Source organism: Terrapene carolina, unplaced genomic scaffold, assembly GCF_002925995.2.
Source record: "Terrapene carolina triunguis isolate 2854851 unplaced genomic scaffold, T_m_triunguis-2.0 Scaffold89, whole genome shotgun sequence".
NCBI lineage: Eukaryota > Metazoa > Chordata > Testudines > Emydidae > Terrapene > Terrapene triunguis.
Window position 1 is genome coordinate 26,430,246 of NW_020664440.1, and position 26,159 is coordinate 26,456,404.

General features: G+C 38.4%; 1 protein-coding gene across 2 annotated transcripts in view; it reads right to left on the bottom strand.

Moving 5' to 3' along the window:
* Nucleotides 1–26,159, bottom strand: part of CACNA1D (calcium voltage-gated channel subunit alpha1 D) — a 327,298-nt gene that overhangs the window by 5,800 nt on the left and 295,339 nt on the right. Inside the window, exons 39-44 of one of the 2 annotated variants that reach the window (XM_026650300.2) lie at nucleotides 14,970–15,086; nucleotides 13,463–13,830; nucleotides 12,999–13,025; nucleotides 11,786–11,935; nucleotides 9,267–9,430; nucleotides 1,843–1,964 (exon numbers count right to left, since the gene is read on the bottom strand). In XM_026650300.2, the coding sequence (XP_026506085.1) occupies nucleotides 1,843–1,964; nucleotides 9,267–9,430; nucleotides 11,786–11,935; nucleotides 12,999–13,025; nucleotides 13,463–13,830; nucleotides 14,970–15,086 (948 nt within the window). The remainder of the gene's footprint in view (nucleotides 1–1,842; nucleotides 1,965–9,266; nucleotides 9,431–11,785; nucleotides 11,936–12,998; nucleotides 13,026–13,462; nucleotides 13,831–14,969; nucleotides 15,087–26,159) is intronic. The other variant, XM_026650299.2, reaches the window with a different exon arrangement.

The window sequence follows — 26,159 nt, forward strand, 5'->3', positions numbered from 1 at the left end:
GGGGGGGGGACGGCCAAAATTGTTTTTGCTTTGGGCGGCAAAAATCCTAGAGCCGGCCCTGATGCCAGCTACAAAAGTGCCAGGCAAACGCCTGTTCTCACTTTCTGGTGACATTGTAAAGAAGAAGAGGGCAGCATTATCTCCTGTAAATATAAACAAACTTGTTTCTCTGTTAGTGATTGGCTGAAAAAGAAGTAGGACTGTATGGACTTGTAGGCGCTGAAGTTTTAAATTGTTTTGTTTTTGAGTGCAGTTATATAACAAAAAAAAAATCTACATTTGTAAGTTGCATTTTCACAACAGATTGCACTACAGTACTTGTATGAGGTGAATTAAAAAATACTATTTCTTTTGTTTATCGTTTTTACAGTGCAAATATTTATAATCAAAACTATACACTTTGATTTCAGTTACAACATATAATACAATATATATGAAAATGTAGAAAAACATCCAAAATATTTTATACATTTCAATTACTATTCTATTTTTTAACAGTGCGATTAAAACTGTGATTAATCACGATTAATATTTTATAATCTCAATTTTTTTGCATTAATCGTGTGAGTTAACTGCGATAAATCGACAGCCCTAATATTCAGCAAGTAAGGCAAACAGACTATAGTCCCTGATCTTTGCCCCTTCCTTCCTGCAGGAACAGGTGAGGAAGAAGCTGGTTTTAAGCTTTAAATTAGCTTTAAGCTCCTTGTATTTTCTGGCTGCCTGGGGCCTGCCCAGATGGCATGATATAGTTCAGTCTAAGAGCTGCTCTGGCTCCAGCAAACCCTCTGGGCCATCCACCATACAATCAGAGCAGTGTAAAGGGGACTAACACTGCTGAAAATTTGTCCCACGATACAACAGCAAACTATTTCATTCTATTTGAACGTTGATCTAGAAATCATAGAACATAGTGAAGTTCAACACGTCACAGAATATAGTATGTAGTTTAAACTAAATGGCATATGAGAAAGTAAACACCAATGAAAGCAGTAAGTGATAGTTGATTCATGCAGATGGAGTACGGTATAAGGAGGGAGCTGTGGTGAGGGTTATTAGTATACATCGTATATATTGCCAGTGTTTTAAAATGTTTTCATTATTCCAAACACAGATTCCACCATCGTCATACATTACAGCGACCACCTATTACTCTATATTCAAGGGTATAGACATCAGTACAGTTTAGTCATTTTTAACTACTCTTGATCCCTTATTTGATAGGCCTGAAGGGACTCAGCTTATATATTTAAAAAAATGAAACAGCTGTCAAGATCTCAGACTGCATGAAAAAAAGACCAGTCGAACGTCTCTGAAAGAAAAGATGAAAAGTAAACCTGTGCATGGCAAAGTGCAGTGCTTGTAAAATAGATGGTAGTGTTGCTGCAGAGGAAGGCTTTGAAAGGGCATCAGCTGTAGGATAACCATATACCTGTAGCAGTTCCAATATACTCTTGTGTTAAAAAGCCTGAGGAACAGCAGTGCTATTAATAGAGTGGCTAAAAGACCAAGTACCTGATGATATTCCTTAATCTGGGGGCATTTAGAATGGTTGGGAACATCATATTTTTATGGCATCCCCAATAATATTTCTGTTGGTTGATGTCAGATCATCTACAATATCTGAAGTTGTCATTTCTGAAGCTACAGCTTTAGGAGGCCTTGTTTCTGGCAACTACAGCGAAGACAGTGAGGTACACAACTGGTTGGAAGTAAGTCAAGGTACACAGGCAAAGCACAGAGCTGGCCAATGGGCTTTCAAACAATCATGAAGCCAGGAGGTACAAGATCTATGCTAAATTGGTCTAATTCAACATCAGTTAATAAAGATTTTTTAATTACCTGTTGTTGCATTAAATGCAGTGGTAAAGCAGTGCGGTGGTGGAAAGTAGGAGAGAGAGGTATCTCATCTTGACTGCTTTGTCTGCGGAGGCATTCAAAGTTGAAGGAAGAGCGGCGATTTGCTACAATGTAACAATGTTTCATTAGTAAAATGATGATGATCATTCTCAATGTCAAGTATTTCCAAATTCCAGTATGGGTCAAGTGTGACCCTGCAGATTATTAGCAAGTATTGCTCCTGATGGGGCAGATTTAAATGGGCTCTGTTGACTTACTGAAGCAGGCAGCTCAATACCCAAACTGGATATACAGGAGGGGGAAGTTGTGTTTGTTAATAGAGCTAAAATTCAGGAAGGGTTCAAAGTGTGCACTTTAGAACAGACTGGGAAAGGCGCTTGACTTTAGCTGTATATTGTAAGCTTCTTGTGTATAGTTAAAATAATTCTTTCTTTCTTCACTGAAGCTTTAAGTTCCTCATTGTAGCCCCGTGGGCTAGCTTGCCTTTATTATATTCAGTGCTTTGCATTACATTCAGCAGTAATGCAAGGAACCTACAGGCCTGTATCCTGTAACACATTAGCTTCATCAAGTTAGCATAAGACTTAAGGCCTATGACCTTTGAACAGATAGGATTTCCATTGGCTGTTTATCTGTTCAAAATTTAAGTATTGGGAAACTGAAAATAGAGTGTTTAAAGGGAAGTTCTGGCCACAGATACATGATCCAACCACATGAGTGTCATGGCAATGAATTGACGTATATAACAGGTACATGAGTTACATCCACAGATACCTAACCACAGAAGGGCCATGGTAATGAATTAATGTATATAACAATAAGTTCAGATCACTGATATATTAACCTCTAGAAAAAAGATACATTAGTAAGGTGAGGAAATACAAATACGGAAATCCCCTACTGAATATGCATCAAACATAGTGGCATCAGCACAACATATTATAAAAGTGACATCCCAGCCTAGGGGTGATGGGAAGAAGGAGATGTAGTCCCTGGGAGGTGCCAGAATGATAGCCACTGGTGATGAGGAAGATGATGACTAACATTTCAGGTTGTTCTACAAGGGATGGTGTGAGAATATGAGTTTGCAGATGTATATTCTGTAGTATCTCTATCTACCTTACTGATCTGCGGTGTTTGAGACTGTGCTAAATGTATTAATAAACTATTTGTAAATATAGAGGAGTTTCTATAGTGTGAGTGTTGCACCTGTGCACATTGGGGTTCCAAACTGTATGATAATTTGAATAATACTGGGCCTGATCTTGGGACAAGAACCTGTCGACCCTCCAAGTGGCAACTGGGGATTCTTAAGTAATCTCTCTCTCTCTCTCTCTCTAAATATATAATCTATAGATCAGGCTACATCATGCTGAAGAACCATGTTTCCAGGGGAAACTACCAAATCCTTGGCTCTTTGCAGGTCAATGTAATGTGTAATTTTGTAAATGTTACACAAATCAAAGTAGTAGTTTTTTGTGCTAAACATGTTTTTAATATTGAGACAGGTAAGAAGTAGGGCTGTCAATTAATCACAGTTAACTCACGCAATTAACTCAAAAAATTAATTGAGATTAAAAAGATTAATCAATATAATACCAATTGAAATTTATTAAATATTTTTGGATGTTTTCTACATTTTAAACTATATTGATTTCAAGTACAACACAGAATACAAAGTATACAGTGCTCACTTTATATTTTTATTACAAATACACCTCATACAAGTATTGTAGTGCAATCTCTTTATCATGAAAGTGTAATTTACAAATCTAGAATTATGTACAAAAGAATAACTGCATTCAAAAATAAAACAATGTAAAACTTTAGAGCCTACAAGTCCACTCAACTCTACTTCAGCCAATGGCTCAGACAAACAAGCACGGTTAAAATTTACAGGAGATAATGCCTTCTGCTTCTTGTTTACAATGTCACCTGAAAGTGAGAACAGGCATTCGCATGGCACTTTGTAGCCGGCGTTGCAAGGTATTTACGTGTCAGATATGCTAAACATTCGTATGTCCCTTCATTCTTCGGCCACCATTCTAGAGGACATGCTTCCATGCTGATCATGCTCGTTAAAAAAATAATGCGTTAATTACATTTGTGACTGAACTCCTTGGGGGAGAATTGTATGACTTTGTTCTGTTTTACCTGCATTCTGCCATATATTTCATGTTATAGCAGTCTCGGATGATGACCCAGAACATGTTCGTTTTAAGAACACTTTCACTGCAGATATGAGAAAACGCAAAGAAGGTACCAATGTGAGATTTCTAAAAATAGCTACAGCACTCAACCCTAGGTTTAAGAATCTGAAGTGCCATCCAAAATCTGAGAGGGACGAGGTGTGGAGTATGCTTTCAGAAGACTTAAAAGAGCAACACTCAGATACGGAAACTACCAAAACAGAAAATCAACCTTCTGCTGGTGGCATCTGATTCTGATGATGAAAATGAACCTGCGTCGGTCAGCTCTTCTTTGGATCGTTATCGAGCAGAACCCATCATCAGCATGTACTTGTATTAGGTGAATTGAAAAATACTATTTCTTTTGGTTTTTTTTTACAGTGTAAATACTTGTAATCAAAAATAAATATAAAGTGAGCACTGTACACTTTGTATTCTGTGTTGTAATTGAAATCAATATATTTGAAACTGTAGAAAACATCCAAAAATATTTAAATAAATGGTATTCTATTACTGTTTAACTGTGCGATTAATTGCGCAATTAATTAATTTTTTTAATCGCACAATTAATCGCGATTAATTTTTTTAATTGCTTGACAGCCCTAGTAAGAAGCCATTCCATGCTATTAGAAAAAACATATTTGAAGGCCAAAAAAGACAATTGTAATCATCTAGTCTGACCTCCTGTATAACACAGGCCACAGAACTTCCCAAATATTATTCCTAGAGCAGATCTTTTAGAAACATCCACTCTTGATTTTAAAATTTCCAGTGATGGAGAATCAGCTGTGACCCTTGATAAACTATTCCAATAGTTAATTACCCTAATTTGTTTATGATATACACTCTTATTTCCAGTCTGAATTTGTCCAACTTCAACTTCCATAATCCTGGTAAATTCCATCATATGTGGATTTCATGGTGAAAAACCTGGGAGATAGCAATCTGTCCATGGAAAGCCATGGCAAGGAACTTTAGACCAATACTTTAAAACCATTCTTTGCATCCCTTTGAAAAGTACAAAAATTTGAAGATAGTGGGTAAGAAATAAGCACTTAAATCCAGATCCTCAAATATAGTGACTTCAAAGACAGTTAGGTGGTTAAATACCTTAGAGGATTTGGGCCTTACGGCCTGATCTTTGCTGTACAGCCCCAAATCTCAGAGCTCCCAGAACTCAATCTACTAACAAACTGCAATACTCAACCAAGGTACAGTGTGTTACATTAACTTGGATCATATTTGGATGCTAATAGAAATTCTCCAATGTAACATATCGGTTTTTGAATGTACACATGAATGTATCCTTCACATTAATTAAAATGAATTAGTTTGATCTTCCTTCTTTTAAACCCTGCTGGGGTATTAAAGTGCTAAAATGCACTGGTTTAAGTCAATTGACTTCACTGGGTTACCCCAGCATTACTTTGATGCAACTTAGAACAGAATAAGGCCCTAACTGTCTTTTCTGGTAAGAACATCAGATGGAACAGTCTTTTACTGGTAAATCTTCTTTAAGGACTTATCAGATTAATAGTGTCTGACTGGGAGGACTTTAGCCCACCAACATTTTAATGAGAAAAAGCTAAATGGGGCTGACAAGCTGTTACCACAGAGAAATCTCCCACTCCACCTCTCCTGAAGAGAAGAGCCCATAGAGAACTTTTTAGCTCAAGGTTTCTTTCTCACTTATATGTACAGCTGGGTATATATATTCTACTCTCATCTGAACCATGTAGAGGCAACCCCCTTAACTGGGCCGAGGGGAAGAGCCTGAGGGCACGTCTTCACTACCCGCCGGATCGGCGGGTAGCAATCGATCTATTGGGGATCGACTTATCGCGTCTAGTGAAGACGCGATAAAATCGATCCCCGATGGCTCTGCCGTCGACTCCAGAAATCCACCGCGGCAAGAGGCGGAAGCGGAGTCGACGGCGGCGCGGCAGCGGTCGACTCGCCGCCATCCTCACAGCCAGGTAAGTCAACCTAAAATACGCAACTTCAGCTACGCTATTCACGTAGCTGAAGTTGCGTATCTTAGGTCGACCCCCCCCCCCGTAGTGTAGACCTAGCCTGAGATTTTCCAGTATCTTTGTTATCAGAGGGACTGGTGAAAAGCTATATAGGAGCCTGCTTCCCCGAAGGACAGAAGAGGAGTCCCTTTCTAAGTTGGTGTTTTCTTGATGCCTTTAGCAGAAGGCTCGTAACTTTCTGGGAGCTTCACTTCTCACTCATTTGAAGGAAATCATGGGAATATTTGGAGAGCAACATTTATACTCTCCAGTGTGATGATTTATAGGGATTTTGTGCTTTATCTCACTACCACCACCACCACAGGTCCAAAAGGCAAAAGCTAATGAAGCTCAGAAGTGAGAGTCCTGCATAGATAGCATTATTAGAGAACTTATTGCAAAAACTGCTTATGTATTTGTTGCTTTTCATTATGGTTTTCTGTTTTTTCTTTAAAGAGCTGGTAACCCTACCCTGGGGAGGGTGGCAGTGACCCCATTACACTTCCCTCCTAAACAAAAACTTATTCTTGACACACTTCTGAATCTTATCAGATTTGGGGGCTTTATGCATTTTCACATTTTATGAATCAAAACTGCTCTTATTTGCAGGGCCGACTCCAGGCACCAGCCCAGCAAGCAGGGGCTTGGGGCGGCCAACGGAGAGGGGCGGTATGTCCGGCTCTTTGGTGGCGGGTCCCTCACTCCCTCTCGGAGCGAAGGACCAGCCGCCGAATTGCCGAAGACTGAAGCAGCGGTGGTAGAGTTGCCGCCGAAGTGCCGCAGTTCACGATCGCGGCTTTTTTTTTTTTTTTTTGGCTGCTTGGGGTGACAAAAACCCTGGAGCCGGCCTTGCTTATTTGGCATTTCTTACATAATGAGTCCCAGGGCATTTTAATGACCCTTCCCCACTGAAGAAAATAAGCAATAGAAATCAAATATGTTTTATGTCTAGCATTAAAAACAGAGTTACTATTTGCTTCTCAAACCAAACAAGGAAAAAATGGTTCATACCCATGAAGTATCACAGTTCAAAGATCAAGATCCAAGTACTTTGCGTACCTCTAAGATGCACCAGAAGACTGGCATTGCTAATCTATCTATGCTGGACTTGTACATAAATCAGGACTACACTGGGATTTGGAGGATGAGAGGAGCAATGTTTGATGTAATACAAAAATTAGTTGGAAGCCAAAGTAAAGATTTGAGCAATGGACAAAGTGACTGAAAAATAGGAGTACATGTCAGAAACGTGCTGGCAGCATTCTGTGAAACTTGAAGTCTACAGAGTGTTTTATTGTCTGGTCTATGTAGCAATACACCACACTACTTCAACATAGAAACTAAAGTAGAAATGACCATTCTGCACGCATGAGAAAAAACAGACTAAATTCTAGTAATGTTTCTGAGATAATAAATGGAGCATCTAGTCTGAATTTCAAATAAGAAATCTTGATGATGAATAATACCCAGATATTTTAATAGGATTTGAAAAAATCACATTGAAAGGGCAATACTACCCCCCAAAAGTACCGGGGGGAAAAACTCCATTAATCCACTTTAGCTGTATTCAATTTGAAATTATATAAGAACGGCCATAGTGGGTCAGACCAAAGATCCATCTAGCCCAGTATCCTGTCTTCCAACAGTGGCCAATGCCAGGTGCCCCAGAGGGAATGAACAGAACTGGTAATCATCAAGTGATCCATCCCCTGTCACCCATTCCCAGCTTCTAACAAACAGAGGCTAGGAACACCATCCCTGTCCATCCTGGCTAATAGCCATTGATGGACCTATCCTCCATGAATTTATCTATTCTTTTTGGAACCCTGTTATAGTCTTGGCCTTCACAACATCCTCTGGCAAAGAGTTCCACAGGTTGACTGTGCGTTGTGTGAAGAAATACTTCCTTTTGTTTGTTTTAAACCTGCTGCCTATTCATTTCATTTGGTGACCCCGAGTTTGTGTGTTATGAGGAGTAAATAATAATTCCTTATTTACTTTCTCCACACCAGTCATGATTTTATAAACCTCAATCATATCCCCCCTTAGTCGTCTCTTTTCCAAGTTGAAAAGTCCCAGTCTTATTAATCTCTCCTCATATGGCAGCGGTTCCATACCCCTAACCCCTATGTTGGGATGATGCCTGGTAAGATTATTAGAATACAATCAAGTTCTTTTATTGTTTTTAATATGCTTTCTCTGTAGACTTGCAGAGGAAGTACTGCATGGTAACATATCTCTAGCAATCACTCTGTTATCCATCTCTGAAGAGAAAGCAAGCAAGTCTGTTTAGGCAGACTGCCTTTGCTGAGAAATACAGAGTGAAGGCAGGGAACTGTTCAGCATGGAGATATCCCACTGAGAAGGGAGGGAGATGTGTCTCCACCCAAGAAAGGCAATGACTAGGGAGGTGGAGGCCTGAGCGTGGGTGCCCTTACCCACTGAGCGGAGATACAGGTGCAGATGCCCTGAACTGAGAAAACACCTTTTCCAAATTAAAAACAAATGGAAAAGCAGGTGTTGCTTTCATCTGAAAAAAAAAAAAAACCCCAAAACCAAATAAAAGCTATAATACTATTAGCAGGTGGTGTATCTGGTTTGAAAGAGTCATGGAAAGTGCCAGCGGGAGAGTCACTGGAGTGACAATAGTTCTGTTTGATTTATACCAACATAATAAACCTGTGAACATGAATAAACCTTTGTTTCCCTTAGGGGCGCAAAGAAAAACACTTCCTGATCCAAGCTCAATGTAGGGCAAACCTGTGCTGCATCCTATCTGACCATTTTCCACTAACCTCATAAAGTAAACGGATACCAGGGTCTTTGTTCATTTGCAATGTTTTCTATATTAGCTATAGTTTTATAAGCAGAGAAAATGCAGGACGGTCACATCATGTTTAAGAAACAACGAAAGGATGAGGGAAGCAAGGGAGAATGAGAGAGACACATGCAGTTATATGCTGGGATCTTTAGATTCTGTGGGCTGCACCTCAAGATAGACATTTGCATCTGTTGTCTGCAAAGTTGGTAAATATATGTACTAATCGGGGATTTACTCTCAAAAATCACAAGGAGTGATGGTGAGGGTGATGTCAAGGTCCACAGGAATATTCTCTTTTTTCATCCAAGCTTCTATGTAAAACTGAACACTGTATTCACTGATAAAAATTTGAGGCACTTAAACAGACTTTCTTACTGTACTCACATGTAGGTGTTGGAGGTAGCAACCGTCTCCTAGGAGATCTTTTTGAATCATAACAGATCTGTGAATCATCTTCCTCAAAAAACCCATGTGGGTGATGGTAACCTTTTGGCCGCTCAAAATCTAAGTCATTGCAGTGATATCTGTTGTGATAGTCATACGTATGCCTGAATTAAAGAAACATATTGTTAATAAGGGAAGTTTCAATGAACTGATCATTAATCTTTTCATTTACCAGCCCAAAGGACTCCAGGCATTGTTCTTACACGGATTCTTGCCGCAGCATGAGAACTAAACAAAACATTCGGAAAAACATGACTCATTATTTACATATTTGTTTCTGATTGTGCACTGCTTATGAGAAAATGGGCATACGCTGGTCTGTTTAGAATAAGTCACACATTAACTTTCATAGTTTATTGGTTTTATTAAGTAATATTATGCTTGGTAAAAAAACACGTAGATGTAATCCTTGATGTCAATGTTACTATTAATCACAGAAGATTACAACTCAAGGCCTCAATACTATCCTGTGGTTAAAAATAGCAAAACTCTTTCCTCACCCCCCCACCCCCCTGCCCACACCTTTCCTTATGATTTCAGGGTAATCTGCAGGGCTCAGCGCAAACAGTTCAGACTGTTGCTGCTTGAGTATTACAAAGGCCTCCTCTCTGAAGGAAAAATCTCAAAAGAGGCTTATTTGACTCTGATTAATATTATATCCAAAATGAGTGGATGGGTAAATGAAATGAAAGTAGAGGGGGTGCTTGGTTGCTAATTTGGATGGAGTAATTCAATTTGGGGCCAGCTGCCAATCTGAGTTGTCTGGAGTGCAGATAGGGCATGGAGAAAAAAGAAGGTGGAGACTCCAACTGAACTAGGAGTAGAGAAGATTGTTATGTTTGGCACATGTGAATATGCACATGTACATCTAGGACAAGCAGGCAATGGATTCATCTAGTGATGTTGTACTGGACCTGCCCTTGCAAATTAAAACCAACACATGGAGGCTGAGGAGACTTTTGTGAGGCTGTGGAATTGGTTGAGCCACTGGAAGCTTTCTAGATAGCAACTTAGGAGAGATGATAGTAGCCTTTTGTAAGGAAGGTGGAAACAATCTACCTTTAGTCCTGCAAGTACAAATCTGTGTATAATTCATGATGAGACAGGGGTTTCTAACAGGATGTATGAAACATTTGACATGTTTGAAAAAAGATTACAAGCAGTTTGTAAAACAGAGAACATTGACTGTTGCCAAAAAAGTAGGAGACCTGTTCCATGAAATGTTAGCACAGTAAAATGACAGACCATGAAAAGACAGATTGTTCTAAATGTAAGGAAAGTCAGGAGAGGGCCTACTAGTTACCTAATGACTGCCCCTCGCCCAGTTCAGGGAACTGTATGAATCCAAGCTGAAGGGGGAAAGCTTGGATCTACATGGAATACATACACAGTTTTTGATTAAATCTGGGCAAGTAACAGCAATAAAAGAAGTTAAACTGTTGAATGTGAAAGTCACAGGAATGGTCGACACTGGGTCAAAAAGAAAGTTGTTAGAACAGGCCTTCTAAGGATGCTGCAGCACAGAAATATTAAAACTGTAAGAAATGAGTTTCAAATGGAAATTTTGGCTGGGGGAAAATCCAAACAAGTCCAAAAATGGGGAGAAATTGGGGAGGAAAACTGGACCTCAGGAATTAGAGTAGGGGGCAGGGAGAAAAGGGAAAGGGTGTGGACTCAGATGAATGTAAATTGGAATTTCACTCAGGGTTATGAATGTGTAATAAATACAAATTCAGCAATTCTGCAAATTCAGTCCATGAAATTCTTGTGAAAGATGTGACTTGGGTGAAACAAATGTGTAATTCTAAATATTTATAATGCAGTGGTGCCCAAAGGCCAGGGCAGGTATCACAGTATCAACTGGTTGTTCCAGGTACATGGAAAAAGGTGATGCGATTAGAATTGTTAAAGGGAGGTTGTGCCTGTACTTTATTTGATCATGTTATACTATACAGGGTCCATCATATAGTTTATCTGTCTCATTATCATCCTTCCTTCTGCTGAGATTATGGAATCAAATGAACCATCATTAAATGCTTCCCCAACTGAGACTGATCCGTTGAAGTTAACAGGATGCCATTGAAGTTAACAGGAGTTATGTCATATACTTCATTGGGAGCAGGTGCAGGCCTTAAATCTTCATTTATCTCAAGCAGTATTCAATTTTCCCCCAGTAAATGTAGGGGCTTCTTTGATTTTGGACTGTAGAGTTTCTCACAGTCCAAATGAACTAAATTCCTTCGTCACTGCTCTGGAATTATGTATTAGGGATTTGCTGGGGTCTCATTTCATACCCCAACATGAGATGTGCTTGAGTATATTTTGCATTCTCATTCACTGTTCTATTTCCCTAAGAAAGGAATAGTGATATTTTTAAGGTATAAAGTGTGTTTCATGTAACACTAGGTGTATGTACATAATTTATTGACATTTTTTGTAGTTAAGACTAATAATCTCACCTGCTTCCTGACAACATATAGTCTTCTTCATAATACTCTTCTCCGCTAAAATATTCCTGCTCTCCCATATAATGATCATTATTGCAGTAATCCCGAACTTCATGATCTTCACGGCAAATAGTTGGTAGATGCCCATCACCAGAGTCTGACCTACAATTGGTACACAGTGGTTTGGGATTTCACTATACTTTATCCATAACGGTATTATTTAAACCTGCACTTTTAACATAGCTTTTTAAAAAAAAAAATAAAGACAGGCATACAAGTTCTCTCGTAGCTGGACTGATGCTTTACAGTAACTTCCATTAGACTACAGATGGGTACATGGGTATTCTGTCTTTGCTTTTCTGTTTTAAAGTGTTAATAGAAGTATAGTAGATTATGCATCCGAAGAAGTGGGCTGTAGCCCACGAAAGCTTATGCTCTAATAAATGTGTTAGTCTCTAAGGTGCCACAAGTACTCCTGTTCTTTATGCTTCTGTAGTTACACTGAGTAATTAGAAAAGTCAAGCACATTTAAATCAGTCTTTCAAGCTGGAAGTCTACAGTATATGTTTGAAAAAGTTTCTCAAATACCTAAAATTTGACACTGAGCGAAAATATAAGAGCACTTGGTGAAGTCTTCCAAAGCAAAGTGTGAAAAAACAGCTATGCAAATTCTAAACATAAAAACTACTAGATTAGGAAATACTTTTCAGGAGCTGCCCTCTGTCTGACCTCTAACATTCATGATGCAAGCAACTCTGACAAACACTAAATAGGTTCTTTTTCTTGCCCATAAATATCGTTAGCCATCATTAAATAATTCTTACAATAATACCTTTAACACTGCATACTTTTTATCTCCTCCAGTCTAAGTGAAGTAGGATTAAACTTGACATTTTTTAAACAGGAACTACCCTTTGGGCATGCTCCTGTGCCCACTAAAGTCATTGCCATTGATTTTAATAATGCAGGATCAAGTTCTCTACTAATCTTGAACTTTATCAGTCCATGTCGGTCACTTACCATATAGCCATGGGGCGAAATTAGTCCAATAAAATGATCACAAATTTGTCATCATTTTATATCTTTTCATTCCATACTTTAGTTATTCTAAGTTTGTGTCCAGCTAACTCTGGCTACTTTATTATTGTTTTTCCATTGTAAGAGCATTGGGAGCTTTTATGTTGTCTCATGATGTAAACATATGTCTTAAACAATATGCACTTACCTAATGTAAGTTTCATAATAGCGTGTTCTATCCAGGAAAGCCGTAAAAATGTGGAGACAAATTTTTTTAATCAGACAATTAAAATAATTTTCAGAAATTCACTATTAATGGTGACTATACTCGTTCTATACTGTGACTGTCCAATGGATTTGTTTAAAAAAAACAGTATTTTAACACTTTGAGACAATACACTCCTAGATTACATGGGCTATTGTGTTAAATATATTTTTCTATATGGGTAAGAAATTAGTTATATGTTAAATCATGTTTCATTTGTCAATACAATAGAAAAGAAAAATGAAAGCAACTACTACCTCTACCACCATCCTTATCACCTAATATATCAGGAGCTATTTGTTTTAAGTAGTACAGTATGAGTTTTGGAGTAGCACTACACCATTCTAAACAATTGCACATGCTGTAGGATGTTTATTTACAGAACACAAACATATCATAAAGTTTACCTCTTACTGTTTGATCTTCTATGCCTCTCATGATCAGCTCTGGAGTATGAATGGTATCCATTTTCGGACCTATGTTCATGATTTCCAATGTTTGGGTGCCTTCCATTAGCAACTTTGGACATATTGGCATTATTGAGATTGGCATTTGTTGAGTTTGGAACATGCTTTCCTATTGAGTTGTGATTATGATGGTTATGGAATACAGAATTTGAGGCCTGGTGGTACATATTTTTCTCAGTATCACTTGCAGATGGAATTGAAGGCCGTTGGACATGCAGGGGACGGTGTGTGGTATTGATTTGTTGAAACGAATCTCTCCTATCACTGCTAACATGATTTATATGGTTTCCAAACAGGGCACCATTCCTCTGTTTAAAACAAACAAAAAAAAAGGATGTTTGAAAATTTTTAAATGGGTTAATAATTAATAAATGCACTTCTTGAATGCATTTTTGCATGAATAAACACTTGTGCTAAAATTTGTGAACATTTTTGAATTTGCATATATTTAAACAAATACATGACAGCCTTCCAAATATTAATGAGAAATTAATAACATGACCCCACAAATAATAAACAGAACCTGGCATTCCTTTCTGAAGAAACTTTCACAAACCTGCTTTTTAACTATTTGACTAACTCTACCTTTGACCTTGTTTCTTGGATGTGGAACTCACCACTTTCATTGCTTTTAGTACCTCCTAGAGTAGACAGCTGTAGCATGCTCTCCATGGGTGCCCTGAAGACAACTCAGAAGGAGCATCTAATGTAGAAAGTAGATTCCCCCTTAATTACAAGTGTCTGCCACAGTAGTCAGTATTTTATACTTATTATCCCAAGTCTTCCAATTGGCTTTTATGTGCAATTCAAGGTGCTGATTTTAAACTATGCTGTCTTAGTCTGGAATCTGGCTACATAAGAATCCACCTCTTCCCAGGACCGCCCAGAGGATTCAGGGGGCCTGGGGCAAAGCAATTTTGGGGGCCCCTTCCATAAAAAAAAGTTGCAATATTATAGAATACTATATTCTCGTGGGGGCCCCTATGGGCCCGGGGCAAATTGCCCCATTTGCCCCCCCCCCCGGGTGGCCCTGCCTCTTTTCCTATCTACCATTGTAACAGCTGAGATTAATTGAGGTACTTTCACTTCCAGTGCTTGATTTGAACTTCTGGGGTAAGGTGTATAAGTGCATGGCCTTTGATGCTGGAATTTGCTCCCCCATTGGCCTAAGAGAACATGATATTGTTGACTTTTGGGGCATAGCTTAAGACTCATGTATTTTCTCGTGACTTTTCCTGAATGGGGTGACTATAGGAAAAATATTTCAGCTAAATTCTGAAGGAGATGGAATGTGTCCTTTTGTTAACATTGTTTTTTGTTAATATATTTACATCATCTTTTAAAATATTCTGGTAGATGCAGTCCAAGTGCTCTGATGAGTTCCTTGTAGAAATATAAAAACACATAATGAAACGTTCTGCCATGTGGGTACTTTCTGAGTAATTACTTTATATATATCTTCCTCTTCCTCATGATTATTTTCTTCAGGTTCATCATCTTGCAAGTCACAGGATATAGCTCGACGAATTTCAGGGCCAATGTCATGAAGAGTTCTTAGTCCTGCCTAAATCAATGAAAATATCATAATACATTAGGAATATAGTTTATCATAATTAAATCACAAACAGGTAACTTGTTTTAAAAGGATAGTCCATTTGTCAGGGTAAAGTCTATAAACCTTGCTATAAATGTAATTACTAGGTGCTACTTTACAGAACTAAACCTATATAGCCTTTGTCCGCTGTCATTAGCGCCATGCTTACACCAGCCTAACACCAACGAGTCCAATATATTTCCTTTTTATCCTGGTATGGGTCCCAACCCAAAGCCCATTGAAGTCAATGGAGAGACTCCCATTGACTACAGTGAGCATTCAATCAGTCCCTCAGTGCATTATTCATGGGCATAATATCCACTCTGCTGCAAAGCACCAATACATATGAAAAATCAACAAGCTCTTAATAAAAGGTATTTCAATAAGAAAAGCATTTCATTCCAAAGGGCGACATGCCCCAAAAGTTGTTTGCAGCCTTGCCTTCCCTTCAGGAAGCACAAGGAGATAACAGTAACAGGATTAGAGAAGATCTGAAAGAGACTGAGGAAGAGAGAGGAAGGTCAGATGCAAATGCAGATGAAGTTAAACCAGTATGGTGTCCGGATCTTGCAGTGGCAAACTCCTTTCATAAAAAGTGTTAAAAACCAAAGAAGAAGTGGACCTACATGCCACACAATAAGCAGACATTGTACTCCATGCCAAGAAAGCAATGCCTTTGTACAGACAGGCCTTTTAACATGATTTTTAGGAGAGCTTTTTTCTATTTAATAAACGTACAGTAAAATTGTGCTAATCAAGGCTTTGCTGGTAGGTGCAAGGAACAATATCATTGTCTGGCCAACTAAAATAACCAGAATGCAGTCTGTGCAGGTAAAATGCTATTATTTATTGTCCAGAAGGCAATCCCAAGAACCTGACTTAAGAATTCTGATTGCTGGGATCTGAAGTTGAAAAGGAAACAGTGGCTTCCTCATCTCAATTTCTTTCTAGATGCCACCAAACTGCAGAAAAAATGAGTGATCTTCCTGCTTAGTCCATTGCTTTACTAAATTCCATTTCAGGTTCCTCTCAATTGCTCTTTTGGAAGAATGCATGTGGCTAATTATGTTGGCTAAAAAAATTGAAGCAACTATATTTTCTTCCTGGACAACCACATTTTCTTAAAAGTTATTTCACAGTCTGGGTTAATGCACAATATAATACAAAACCATCGCGCTGTTTCAAGTTCTTGGAGTAGTTGAATAGCCAAGGTCTCTAATGAGGTCTTGTATCACTAAGACATAACTTTTGAAAACACATCATATATCGAACAATACAGTGAAGTACCATAAATAATTAATGAACAATTTTCAAAATACAAGAGTCAGCAATTCACTAATCTCTCCAGGCCATTAGTAGATATCATTGATGTTCTACTGTGTACAGTTTAATACAGCTGGAAAGAATAAGGATAAATGTACATGTCTTTCAAAAGTTGGAACAGCTGGGAGAAGACGTGTTTGACCTACAAGTGTCAAGGCAATGTAGACCAATATTGGTACATGAATTGGTTAGAATTTTATTATGTATCTCAGAGCTGCATTTTGATCACTGCTATTTATATCTCACTCTTCTTTTTGTTCTATGAAACATTCTCTTTTTGGTGTTGAATCATTTTATTTAGTGGAACAATATTTTCCATAAAAATCAACATGGCAAGAACAGGATAGGTCAAAATTCACTCCACCATTTCACTTTCCTCTTGCTTCTATTCCCCACGCTACCTTGTATACCTTCTCAGTATATCTCACTACACTGCAGAAATGAGTTTAAGATGAATTTGAGCTAAGGGAACAGAACAGAACCCTACACTCAGGTAATAATAATCAATGCAGTCATATATTTAATGCTGTACAAATAGCAATACTGAAGGATGTAGCTTCTTTGTATTTTCCAGAGGCTCAATAGATAGAAGATAAACCATAATGTGGAGAGGTGGCCTCTGATACTATGGATGAACAGATGGTGAAAGGGACATAGAATGATTGGACTAAGATGCCAACTTAAAAATAAATTATAATAATAATAATAATAACAACTTCTACTTAAAAACCTATTTCACCTCAAAGAACCTTACAAACTATTAGCTAACTCCTGGTACCATGAGGATATGCTAAGTAAAAGAGAAAAACTATGGGTAAACATGTGGAGGTAAAATAATGTCTAAACTAAGAGAAGGACTAACCAGGTATTACAAAGGATAGAATCTTCCTTCCTCAAACCACAAGCTTTGACGGAGGCACCCACATGGCCAGACCATGACTTGTACTGTTGGTTTTAATATTTAGTATGAGTGAGAACAACAGATGCTTCCCCCTTTGGGGCCAATGGATCTCTGCTGTGTATGACTTCACTGTTCCCTTTCACATCCCTAACTTGACCATATTTCTGCCTCCTCCATAGTAAACTGTGTAAAGACACCATGGAGCTATGCATCGCAGTGCCCAGTGAGGTGCAGAGTTTTCCCTACACCCACCAGCAATGGAAATGCAGTATTTCAGGCCTGGCAATTAAGGAACAGGATTTAAGTCCTCTGGGCCAAATTTTGGAAGGACCCTGCACATATATGGCTATCAAAAAGTACAGCAGTCAAGCAAAAATAATATCCATGCAAATAATAATGGTATTCTATAATCCCAGATACACCGCTACCTCGATATAACGTGACCCAATATAACACGAATTCGGATATAACGCGGTAAACCAGTGCTCTGGGGGGGCGGGAATGCGCACTCTGGTGGATCAAAGCAAGTTCGATATAATGCGGTTTCACCTATAATGTGGTAAGATTTTTTGGCTCCCGAGGACAGCGTTATATCGAGGTAGAGGTGTACTTTCAATTACATTTTCCACTTCCTTCCTTAATCCTTGACCCAATAACCAGTATTTGCCATTTGACCTTCTCTTTCTCCAGCAATAATCATTTCCATATAAACACATCTAATATGATGCCCCAAATCACTCATTGGCAATGGGGGATCAAACCCGGGACAACTGGTGAGCTTCTTCTGCCTGAGTTAAAAGAACCAGGTCTATTAGTTCAAAGGCAGCAGCAGACAAACATCTATGTAGACCAGCCACTTGAGAGGGACAGAAAGCCACAGTGTGTAAGCATGGGTTACACATGTGGGCTGGAGTCCAGTTACTCCTTGCAGTTTGCAAATTCCTCCATTTTGTTTTGTTTTCTCCGAAAGCCACCTCTACTACAACTTAGTTAATTCTGCCCAATTGCTCATCATCAAATCGACTATTCACATTTATTGTCCCACTTTATCCTGAGGGATCAAAAGGAATATTTTGGATAAAATAATCTCAGTAGTAATGGGAAAGTACTGGATACCACAGGCCAAATTATGCCATCAGATACCCATACTTGGCTCTCACTGAAAGTAATATGCAACATTCTGCCCTTAGTTAAACCAGTGTAACCACATTGAAGTTGCATTGCTGTAACAGAGCAGAAATTGCCACAATTGCCCACTGTAGTATAACCACTGCCTTCTGCCACAATAATGCAATTCATGCAGAACCAGAGCGTGAGCTAGACAATTTGATTCGTACCTTAAATAAATCAGAACAATCAACCTCAAAGATCTCTGAACCAAACGTATTTTGCTATTAACTTATAGGCAAGAAGTGATCTTCTGATACACATTTCCAAGTTGGGTTGTTCATTCCAACTCATTCTTGCCACAGAAGTGAGCTACCATCAATTTTATGTTTGGCATTCCAAAATATTCTCATTTTTCTGTGTTTCCTGTGTTTTTCTTACAAATATAATTTTAAAACAGCATAAAGGACAGTGAGTGAAATGTGAAACTGATATCAGGGAGGAAGTAGGACACCTCAGGAGCATCCCCTTGTAGCCTCATGGAGATGTCACTCTGCAGTCTTTCTGTGACAGGAAGTGTAGAGGGTCATAGTGGGGCATGCTGAAAGAGCCCAGGAGTGAGGACCATTTGCTATCCGCCATCCATTATCTAACCCAGCAACGCCTGCTACATTTAGCCTCAAGATCATTCCCTCTGATAAAAGAAATAGGAGGCTGGGCATGGGGCTCTTCACAAACAGAATCTGGGCACATATTTGATGGCGCCTTTGGAGTATGTGTGTTCCCTGTCTGGGGGATGCTCACACAATTACTCCTGAGGGCATTCTGCGCCAAAAAATTAAAAATTCTGCACACAATATTTTAAAAAATTCTGCAAGTTTTATTTGTCAATAAATAAATGCAGAGGCTTCAGCATGGCAGTGGGGAGCACAGACCACTGGCTGCACAAAGGTGGGAGATCACCCTGCAGCCCCCTCACCCCTGGGACATGGACTTAGCAGTGAGGCTGCACCCAAACCTGACACAGCACAAGGTCTGGGCCTGCCCCATAACCACCGTGGGGCCCTGCCTCTCTGCGCCAGGCACACCAGGTGTGGAACAGGCAGGCTCAACCAGGCAGGATCCAAGTGTGTAGTAGCTCAGTGTGGAGGAGCCAGGTGTGGGGTGAGAGGATTCTGTGTGGGACAATCTGGTTGCAGGCAGCTCAGTGGGGGGTCTAGGTGTGGGGGGATCTGGATGCACGAAGCTCATGGGGGGGGGGGGAAGAGTTCCAGGTGCAGGAGCAATGGGACTCTGCAGGGGCTTCCAGGTGAAGGTGGTTGGGGCTCAGCAGAGGGGTCTGGGTGCCGGGAGGGGTCCCACACCTTCCAACCCTTGCTATGTCTCCACCCTCCATGCCAGGTTACACCCCCTGAGGGTTCTCCGATGTCAGGGGAAATCCCCTTTAGGGAAGCTTTAAGCTCACTTTGTGGCACACCAATAGCAAAACTGGCCTTAATGTAAGGCAGGATCTGGTCCTCAGGTTTTCCAATTGACGATAAATTTTAATGTAAGTACTGTAGTATTTTACAAAACACACATTTTAAACCATAGTACCATACAAGTTATTTCAAAAGAGTTGGGGCTGAGTGTGCTCTCATTTATATCAGTTTGACATCCAAATAATCTCATTCAATCTGTAAATCTTCCTGATTTAAACAACTCTAAGTGACATCAGCTACATGATTTTTCTATGTTAAAAATGTTAGGGTATTTAAGAATACAAAGTTCTTTGGCTATATTGGTCAACTTATCTTTAAAATACAGTGTAAATATTAACATCAGCTATATACAAAACTGTTATACCAGAGATCGCTGTAGCTTGAAAAAAAACCAAAACATTCTATGGAATGTTCTAATATTTATGCTACAGTTACTGATGCCTTTTAGTAAGCTATACACTTCCAACACATATGTTTAATATTTTGGTTGTTGCATATACCGCAGGACAAAACAATTGTTAAAAAGTGATTATAAAACACATGCAACAGAGTTTTAGACACTTGCCACCACGTCTCTATAGGGATAACATGTTATAATTAAGTAATCAAATTGCATCACTGAATTATTCATGTTGTTCTGTGACACAGGACAGCATGTGTTGTTCTGAATTTTTGGAGGAGGTAGATATCCATGTTATTGTATTTCAAATGGCAATAATTGTCTCACCTTTATTTAGCAGTTATGCTGTAAAGTTGCAAAAAATAAAGGAATTTATTCAGATGATTTCTGCCCTAAATTTAATCCTGCAACATTTTCTCACATGAGTAGTCCCAGTGGGCATGAGTAAAACTTGCTAGATTGATCTGCTTGTCTGTTAGCAAATCAATGACATACATACTGTGTGATGAATGACATAATCATATAATAAAATCAAGGATGCCTCTTCAATAGGTTTTTCAGGAGTGCACAAAATTATGACTTCAAATTGACATGATAATTCAGTGCAGCTGTGCTTTATGAGGCATAATAGCACCTACAATTTTTTCAAGACAGCATAAGTCATTAATACACCAGTGCTGTGTGATAAACAACATCTCAAAAGACAACTAATGATACCCCTCTCTTTGAAAAGATACTAAGATGAAACAGCATGTGTTCTTTCGAATGCTGAAATGATCTAACCTCAGGAAACCCCTCAATGGAAAAAATTGTCATATAACTAACAAATATATTAATTTGGGCTGGTCATTAATAGGAAAACAAAGGCAGGCTTAAAAAGATACTAAAAATAAACCAACAACCCGTAAGCACCATGCATCATAAAACTGAAATCAATGAGTCGCTTAAAATAAAAAGGATTCTTTTAACAAATCCTACTCATGGTTCTTTCACCCAAGTTCAGAGATAAATAAGTGAAGGTTCAACATCACGTACTTGTCAATGCATTTAAAACGATTGCTTAACATATTCTATCTAAATATGTTGCATATAAAGATGACAATATATCTATAAAAATCCAGAGCCAATGAAATTTCTTGAAAACTACCCATATTTAAACAACTTCCACTGTTATACAACGCATACACTGCTTTAAATAATTTGCGTAAATTGTACAATCTTTATACTTATTCCCTAAGAACATATATTCTTTCAACTAAAAACAAATACAAATCTTCACTCTATAAAGTTAGTAAACTTTATATTTGAGGTATACTGCAATCTAGTTATCTTTTTAAAAAGACATAATTTAAGCCTATTTTCAAATTGTATTCATAACCCTTTAGTTCAAACACTTTTCATCGTAAAGTTTTTTTCATTTAAAATATAAAACACACACACTCCCCACTCCCTTTGAAGATATATTTTATAGAGGCATTATAAAGTATTAAAATGCCTTTAAGTTTTGCAGCTCAGATTTTAATAGAATACTAGAGGTTTGGATATAGCTCTACCTAAGTAAAAATATATCTGAAATATATTACAAATATTAATTGTAAATTACTAGACCCTCAAAACACTGTAAGAACAAAGATAATTATGCAACTGTTCATATGAACTATGAATAATCTATTTTTAGCTCAGACATGAATTTTCACAAACCTGCATGTTTTACAGGAAAGCAAATGAAAAAAAAAAAAAAAAACTTGGAAAAAAACAAACTTGGAAACCTACACTGATCCTTAACCGAAGTCAGTACTAAACAAAATTCAATACCAGAACAATTCAAAGAAGAATATAAATCATGCACGAAAAAACAAAAACAACAAAACTGAATGGACCTACGCTATAGCAGTTAACATAAGAGACATAGTAGTCAAGTCTTGATTCCCCAGATCTATTTGTCTTCACAGGGCCCATCTTATTTGAAACCCTCCAGCTCAGTGTACTGCACTGTAACTATACAAAGGCTCTGTGCTCTCTGTCAAATCCAGGCTCTCTCCAGCTAAGCCTTACTGTGAACACAATATGAACATGGCAGCCCAATTAAACTGAAGCTGAGCAGCGTATTAACCCTTCAGCTGTTGCCCACTAGGGCTTTTTCTTAATTTACCATAATATTTGATAGTGCCTAGACAATTTTTATACAAAGTAGCATAGTTAGTTAAATCTGAAAGATGTCCCTGAGATTAAATCCTTGTCAGATCAATATGTTATATGTTGTATAATACACACGGATTATATTTTCTTACATACCAACAAACATATACATACATGCATACACACACTTAAATGTGTATATATATTATCTATAATAATTACCTTCTCTGACAAAAGTGTAATGAATGAATGAATCCAACTCCCAGTATTAGATATAAATAATTAAAATTATTTACGCTCTACTAAACATTATTTTACGAGCACCATTACTCGTGTTAGGCTCAATACAAATTTCCATTATTACAGAAAGATAGTTAAGACTAATTGTTCTGCAGCTCCCAAACTGTCACAAACATGTTTTGTGCAACTTCAATATAAACTATTTGTTGTTTATCTGGGTAAATTTGAGCGTGAAGGATACCGTCAGAAAATGGTAAGGGAGTGGTTTAATCAGTACAAAATTTCATTGTAAGCAAATCAATTAAGAGATTTTTTTGGTCTCATTTATTTCTTAGTTTTTATAACATCAGAGAATAAAAGCATACACACAGTGTGAACTGGAAAAGGAGCTGAGCCACACTACAATTTGTTACATTCTTTTTTGACAGCAAGCTGAATATCTTGGGTCTGCAGAGTTCATTCAGATTGTTACAGTGCTAATGGCTGGCTCAATCCTGAAGCAACTTTTAGGGACTATGAACAAGACATGACAAGCTGATGGCAGGTTTGAGCTAGTCAAATTGTCCTGCTTCTATTATAAATAAATTCAAAGTCTAGGACATTGCATGTTGCAAAAACGGCTATTTTTATGACAGATAAAGAAAAATATTCTAATAGACCAATAGTAGTCTGCCGATAAAATGTAAAAACCAAAAGTCTTCACTGACACAGCAGGGTATGCAGGAGAGGAGACCTTTGCTCCAGAATCTGACCAGAGAGCAAGCTGACCTCCCTCCCCACTAAACGTTCCATCCAACAACAGCCAGGCTCATTAGTGTTCAAAAGTGCACCCAGACATAGCCCTTTTCCTGGAGACAGAGTTCCCAGAAGTTTTTCACATGTGGAGAAAAAGGGAGGAGGAGCTCCTGCCTACCCATTTCTTGGAGTTAAGGAGCCAGCAAACCATGCCTCAAACTGAGCTCCCTGAGAACTTGTCTCTTCCTCCCTCCGCATTTCTTAAATCCAACTCTGCAGAAGGCTTTTCTCCCTCAATTCCTGATGTGATAAGATTCATACCCCATGAAGCCCAGAGAGTGCAAAACAACTAAAAGCACCTTTCCCATCATTTTCCATTCACTAACATCATTTTCCATTCACTAGGTCCAGGCTCATTACACCCAGAAGAGGAGTTCAGTCAAAGGGTCAGATTCTCACACCTCTTCCTATGCAAACCTCCCCATGACTTCATGATGAAAAATGTTTCCACTGCTTTAGTTTATGTCAGGGGCTGTTGTGATCTTTGATACCCTGGTCACTGCCCTATCCCTCTGAGTTTAGCAATAGCCTTCCCTCCCATAGCAGTGAATGCAAAGGCACTTTCCTAAGTCATTCCTAAGGCTAGGAACTTTTTAAAACAACAGACTGATTCAGACTGTGGCACAGACTCCTCAACTCATGTGAGATCACACCTGCAAGCAAGCGGATGAATGTGAAAGAAGTAGGCCCTACCCAGTGAAGGCACTGCTGAGACACACTCACTGTCAAGGTACATGGCTGCGCATGGCAGGCCTACAGAGAAAAGCATTCCTTGCTGGCTAAAGGACAGAGCAGGAATGGGAGACAGACACACTTAAAAAAAAAATAGAAACAGTTTTTTTAATTTTCACCAAGTTCTCTTAGTACTTTCAGTTAAATGTTTAAATTAATGGAAAAATTCTTTCAAACTATTTATCATATTTATTGTTCTGTTAAAAAATGAACTGTTATTGATTACGATCAAGGTGTGACAATTTTCTTTCTGCAATACTTGGCTTCAACGGGCCACAGAATTATATGGACCCCCTGTCTTTCTTTTTTAAACAACACTCTATTTGATTCTCAGTAACACTGAAGATATCTTTTGACGAGTCCAATCTCCCAGCCTCGGCAGCCTAAGACCAGTGCACAGGAAGTGCTACTGATTAAATACACATTCGCCAAAGTGATAGGAGAATTAATAGATATACAACTGCTTATAAAACAGTATTTTTCATTTTGGTGATGGTGGGTTACTCTTCCTACTTGATAATACCCCTTTAGACCCTTGTAATAAGAAGCGTGCCTACTCCCTTTATCTGTATTTGGCAAACACACAGTTCTGCTGCGAATTTAGGGCAGCAGAACCCAATCTTTTGTAGTCTACTGCCCTGTTTATGCACTAGCATCATTGATGTCAGCAGTGTGAACACTACATCCCCAGGACTGGTGTTTGTTAGTTACATGTTGCATAGCAGCTGGGGCACCCACACTTTGCATTTTTAAGGGGTGGCGAGTTTTTTGTTTTTAAGTTCTTGGCAAAATAATTCAGGAATAAAAAAGAAAAGGAAAAGACTTGGAGAAAAGAGGATATTCCCCACCAGTTATAAAAACTTTTCAGATTAGCAGGTTAGTACTTGTTTTCAGCCTTGAGAACTTAGTATTGTTCCTCTAACTACAAAGGACACAAGGATGTAACAGTTGTGTCGTATTTAGGGAAGCAAGGTTAATACATCTTAACTTGTTCATTCATTCAGAAGATATTAAAACTATCATATAAACTAGGTTCAAGGTTCTTCAAACTACGGAATCAGCCTTAGCTGTGAAGCTGATATTCACGTATTGTGATTATTTTGTATTAAAACCTAGAAAAACATTCTTTAAGGATAAGCAAAAGCATAGGTGGTTGTTGTTCCCCACCCCCTACCCCCAATAACTTGGAATAGATGATAGATACTCTCTGTTTCTTGAGATCAATGAATGACTGGGCTAAATGCCAGTCAGATTCTTAATACTTCCTTGTCCTAGTGAAAGGCATACAGTTAATTTTCTACCAATAATGTACTGGTCTTTGTAATCTTCTTTGCTTAAAATTATGACAACAGCAAATGCAGTTTCATAGATAAGAGATATATCTTCTATGGGCTGAAATGGAGATTTAGATTCCAAATTCAAATTCCAGTTTAGAGATTTCCTAATCTGTCTAGTCTTAAAATCAGATTCACAGCTCTTCATACATGGGGATTAGATGACAGAGTTCTCTATAATCTTATTCCACTGCATCAAGTTGTCACTTGAAGTTCAGGAGCTAACACCACACAGCCCTACAGGTGTAGGTTCTCATGTAGCAATCTCAAGCCTTTTCTGTGGTTTATGTGTTTTCTCTTATTCCAGTTATTAAACATGAAAAGATGTATGCCATGATCTGGTTTAACAGAATATCTCTCTCTGTAACTATACTGTCAAGTGTATAGACTGGACTGGACCAAGTGGGGTATTAGCCCTGCTTCAGTAAATCTTGCTTAAAAATCTGATCAGCTGGCACACTGACAGCCCCACCCCCCATTCAAAATACCAAAGTCTGAGAGACAATTTTGATGCTCATGAATCAACCTCTTCTATTTTCATCTGCTGAGCCATATAGAGTCAGAGGCATTGGGGAACATGCTAAAATAAAT